The sequence below is a fragment of the Hippocampus comes genome, unplaced genomic scaffold (assembly GCF_001891065.2).
Source record: "Hippocampus comes isolate QL1 unplaced genomic scaffold, H_comes_QL1_v1.1 scaffold298, whole genome shotgun sequence".
NCBI lineage: Eukaryota > Metazoa > Chordata > Actinopteri > Syngnathiformes > Syngnathidae > Hippocampus > Hippocampus comes.
In genome coordinates, this window is record NW_017805417.1 from 26,003 (window position 1) to 30,958 (window position 4,956).

Consider the following 4,956-nt stretch of genomic DNA (forward strand, 5'->3'; position numbering starts at 1 on the left):
CGACGGCGGCGGCGGATGCGCCCGCGGACGGCTCGACGGCGCTGCGCGTGCTGGTGTCGGCGGTGTACTTGCTGATCTGCGCGGGCGGGCTGCTGGGAAACCTGCTGGTGCTCGCGCTCGTCAAGCCGCGCGGCCCCGGCGGCGCCGCCGTCAACGTGTTCATCGTCAACCTGGCCGTGACGGACCTCGGCTTCGCTCTGACGTTGCCGTTCTGGGCGGCGGAAAAGCTCCTGGACTTCAGGTGGCCCTTCGGTCACGCCATGTGCAAGGTGGTCCTGAGCGCCACCGTGATGAACATGTACGCCAGCGTTTTCTTCCTCACCGCCATGAGTGTCACGCGCTACCGCTCGATGAGCGCTGTGGGCGGGCGCCACCTTGGCCACGACCCCCGCCGCCATCTTCTCGACGGTGCGGCATGTGGCCGGGGAAGGTCTTTGCCTGCTGGGTTTCCCCAAAGGCGGCACCTGGCTGGCGCTCTACCACGTGCAGAAGATCCTGGTGGGCTTTGTGGTGCCGCTGGGCGTGGTGTGCGCGTGCTACCTGCTGCTGCTGCGACTCCTGCGCGCTCGCGGCGCCGAGCGGCGGCGCGCCCGCGTCACCCGCTCCGTCACCATCGCGGTGATGTCCTTCTTCCTGTGCTGGATGCCCAACCAGGCCGTGACTTTGTGGGGCGTCCTGGTCAAGTTGAACCTGCTTCAGTGGGACCGCGCCTACTACGTGGCGCACACGTACGCGCACCCGCTCAGCGTGTGCCTGGCTCACACCAACAGCTGCCTCAACCCGCTGCTCTACTGCCTGCTGCGCCGCGATTTCCGAAGCCGCCTCAAGCGGTTGTGGAAGATGGCGCGGCTGGCCGCGGGCCGCTCGCGTGCCCCCGGGTCATCCCGCCACGCGCACGCCAGCGGGATTCCATTCACCGACTTGGAGAACAGCAAAGACCGCCGAGAAACGGCACTCGCCGAAACCCGCGAGCTGGTTGCGCTCGCCAAACTTGATTGAGCCGAGGCACGCGTCGAGGCGCCTCCGATTCCGAGTTGGGCTTTTGAGTGCGATTCAGACTTTTGCCACCAGATGGCGACAGTAAACGTCACGACATCCTGCCGCCCGCCATCTGTTCATGCGCTCACATTTTTCTCAGTTTTTTTGTGCCGCTATTTATGGCGGAGATGATGGACGATGTCCAATGAATTCAAGCTTGAAATCATGAAAACTTGAGCGCGGTGCGCGTGCAACCAACTTGGCGAGAGGCAGAAACGTCGTACTTTGACATTACGTGCTGTCCTGAAGGCGAAGGCGTTCTTCAGTGGCTACAGAGCTTGCCACGAGCTTCCAAATGTTTTCAAGTGCATTTGTGGTTGCACTCGCAACAAACACAAAAGTTGGACTGCAGCAAAATGCCGCACCACGAAGGATGACTGACAGCTTGGGGCCCATCGGGCAACCTGACAACTTTGACTAACCTTGCATGCGCAGACGTCATCGCGTCGAGGATGGATGAAAATGGTGTCGACCCAACAGGACGCGCCGTCATTTTCGAACGGCAAACTCTGAGTGCTCCGAGTTTCAAACCCTAAATGAGTTCAAAACCCTTCCGAAAACCGGAACCCAAGCTTAAAATTCTGCTTTAAACGGAGGTGAAACCCTTTTTTAAAAATCTTAACCCTAGTTTAAAACGCTACTTTGAACTGCCAGCTTTTTGAAACCCATCTTTGAAGTCGGTTGCTCGTGGTTATGCGCTAGCTGTTGGAAACCTTTACATTTGTGACGCAGTTTTTGTGCATTCCCCCCCCCCCCCACATCATTATAACTTCCTCATTTAACAGACACCTGAAAACATAAAATAAAAATGACTGGCTCTTATTCAAAGACAATTAACAAAGGGTTTAACCTCAATAAATTCAGATTCAGAAAACTTTATTTATCCCCGTGGGGCTAAATAATATAAAATATTATTTAAATATTTAAAAATATATAAAAAAATAAATAATAAAGTTCCCTTTTTGAACAACAACAAAAAAACGTTTTAAAAAAATCACTTTATTTACTCTATTTACTATTTTTAGCCACTAGGAAGCAGCACGACACCATGTAATAATTTACATGTCAAAAATTTTACAAGCCCACATGTATAAAACGTCTTACAGAGGTACAATTTCCAAAAAATAACTTCACCCAGCGTTCACTCAACCTAAGTCGAGCTATTGTTCTTGGCATGTGTTTGTGGAATTTACCATATGAAAGTCCAATTCCTGAAAAATGACACACGTTCTTCGCCCTAAATCGAGTTACAATCCAAGGCCTGTGTTTTGCTGCATGCAAATCCATTTCCTGAAACTTGACCTTACCCACCGTTCACATCGGAAGTTATCTCTATTTTGGGGGTTTCTCTCGTGTTTTTTTTTTAAAACAAATATGTTTGATTTATATTTGTGTTTCTAGTCAGGAAAAATGGGTTCTAAGATTTGCTTTGTTTGTTGTGTTAGTCTAGTTGTCTCCAAAAATTCTAACTTGGTCACACTCATATTTGTGCGCACTGACCAACTTGGGAGCAAAAAGACTTGAGGACCGGGACGATTTAATCAAATTATGTTTAGCATCCCCGAGGCCAGGAGCATATAATGTCCTGTATTGAACTGTTGCCCGAAGAAGACACCAGCCATTTTCTCATAGTCCTATATTTTTTGACATACACAAAATTGGGCGATCAACAGTTGAGTTAATAATATAATATAATATAATTAACTGAAACTGAAGAGGAGGTCATTCACCGGAAGTGCATCATATGTACATATACAGTATCTAGCTATCGATTTATCTATCTCTGGACAAAGGGGAAAAAAAACAAAACAAGGTAAAACACGGAAGTATGTAGTGCAAAGAAAGTTCCAGTCGGACGTATTTTCAGGTCGGACTTGACTTCCGGTAAGGTCCTCTCCAGCCTGAAGTGAAAATGCAGCTCGGGCTTGCTTTTAACGACATTTGACACGTTTTACACTTTTCAATGTAGCACAACAATAACAGCGCGCGTCTCATCGGACGACCAGGAAGGAGTGGCTGCGATTGTTTGCTTTTTAAAAGTGGCATTTGTGGAGCTTAGCGGCTCCCTCCGTCGGGAGCTAGCATCTGGGTTAGCCCGAAACCGTCGGACGAGCGCCGCGGGGTTACGAACTGTCCTCCTCCGGCCGCTTTCTCCTCACTCGGACGCTCAGCGCCACGGAGACGCCCGGCAGCTTTTCATGCGGGCGCGGGAGTTCTTTCGGACATTTTGATGGGAGGCTGCTGGCCGCCGCCGGGTGGACGTCGCGGGCAGCACTTGCTTGCGAGGCCGGCGCGGAGGCGGCCGCGGCGGCGGCGGCTGCGGCCGCTGCGACGTTCCGGGCCCGCATGGAGTCTCTGGCCGGCTACGTGCACAAGGCGGCCGGCGAGGGTCGCGTCCTCACGCTGGCCGCGCTGCTGCTCAACCACAGCGAGGCCGAGACGCGCTTCCTGCTGGCCTTCGTCAGCCAGCAGGCGGGCCAGAGGTCAACGCCGCTCATCATCGCCGCCCGCAACGGACACGACAAGGTGGTCCGCCTGCTGCTCGAGCACTACCGCGTGGACACCGAGCAGACCGGCACCACGCGCTTCGACGGGTACGTGAACGTTACGAGCCGTTCACTTTCTCCGTCTGATTTGAGGCTCTCCTAGTTGCCAGCCAAACGCCCGACGCGTAGTGACAAACAGTAGATTGGTCGCCAGGAAGAACGGGAAGCAAATGAAGTGGACACCAGGCAAGAGCTGGGCCGAAAGACAAACAAAAGACGGCCTTCCAGCCAATGTCAGGGCAAATACGGACAAAGGACTGGCCATGAGCAAATGTCAGTGCATACGCTACTTGGACAGTGAAATGGTTGCTGGACGCTATCAGGGGCGATGATGATGAGGATGATCATCATCATATTTCCATGAAAAAGCAAAGCATTCGTCACTAGTTTACGTCAGGGCAGGTACAGGCATACAATAGACTGGTTGTGAGTATGCACAAGCTGGCGTTGGATTGTGACTGATAGCATTGATTAAAAATAGCACAGTATTAAAGTGAAAGCTCTAAAATGACCTATGTTGAAATATTTGGCCAAATAGAAACAGCCCTTTTTTTCCCTTTCATCCATCCATCCATTTTCTGATCCGCGCATCCTCACCAGGGTCGCGGGCATGCTTGAGCCACGCAGGCAAATGTGTTGAGGTGGCGAAGCTTCGAATGGCGCATGTTTGTCAGAACCGTCGCATTTGCCGTCCGCTTGACCGCTGTTGCCTTTGCGCTCCCGCAGCTACGTGATCGATGGGGCGACAGCGCTGTGGTGCGCGGCGGGCGCCGGCCACTTTGAGGTGGTACGCCTGCTGGTGGCTCACGGTGCCAACGTCAACCACACCACCGTCACCAACTCCACGCCGCTGCGGGCGGCCTGCTTCGACGGCCGGCTGGACATCGTGCGCTTCCTGGTGGAGCACGCCGCCGACATGGCCATCACCAACAAGTACAACAACACCTGCCTGATGATCGCCGCCTACAAAGGCCACGGCGAGGTGGTGCGCTTCCTGCTGGAGCGCGGCGCCGACCCCGACGCCAGGGCGCACTGCGGCGCCACCGCCCTGCACTTTGCAGCCGACGCCGGCCACCTGGCCGTGGTGGCCGAGCTGGTGCGGCGGCACGCCGTCATGGCGGCCAACGGTCACGGCATGACGCCGCTGAAGGTGGCGGCGGAGAGCTGCAAGGAGGATGTGGTGGAGCTGCTGCTGGAGCACGGCACCTGTGAGCCGGCGCGCCGCGTGGAGGCGCTGGAGCTGCTGGGCGCCTCCTTCGCCAACGACCGCGAGAACTATGACATCGGCAAGACGTACCACTACCTGCGCGCCGCCATGGACGAGCGCCGGCGCCACGCCGGCGTCGTGCCAGCCAAGGAGCCGCCGCCGCCC

General features: G+C 54.6%; 2 protein-coding genes across 2 annotated transcripts in view; both read left to right on the forward strand.

Annotated features, from left to right (window-relative positions):
• Positions 1 to 1,891, forward strand: part of LOC109518182 (relaxin-3 receptor 1-like) — a 2,920-nt gene extending 1,029 nt beyond the window's left edge. Inside the window, 2 exon segments of the mRNA XM_019873878.1 lie at positions 3 to 355; positions 357 to 1,891. Of these exon segments, the coding sequence (XP_019729437.1) occupies positions 3 to 355; positions 357 to 999 (996 nt within the window). The 3' untranslated portion in view covers positions 1,000 to 1,891.
• Positions 1,892 to 3,133: 1,242 nt separating this feature from the next.
• The window catches only part of fem1b (fem-1 homolog b), a 3,819-nt gene continuing 1,996 nt past the window's right edge, over positions 3,134 to 4,956 (forward strand). Inside the window, 2 exon segments of the mRNA XM_019873928.1 lie at positions 3,134 to 3,632; positions 4,311 to 4,955. Coding sequence (XP_019729487.1) covers positions 3,385 to 3,632; positions 4,311 to 4,955 — 893 coding nt within the window. The 5' untranslated portion in view covers positions 3,134 to 3,384.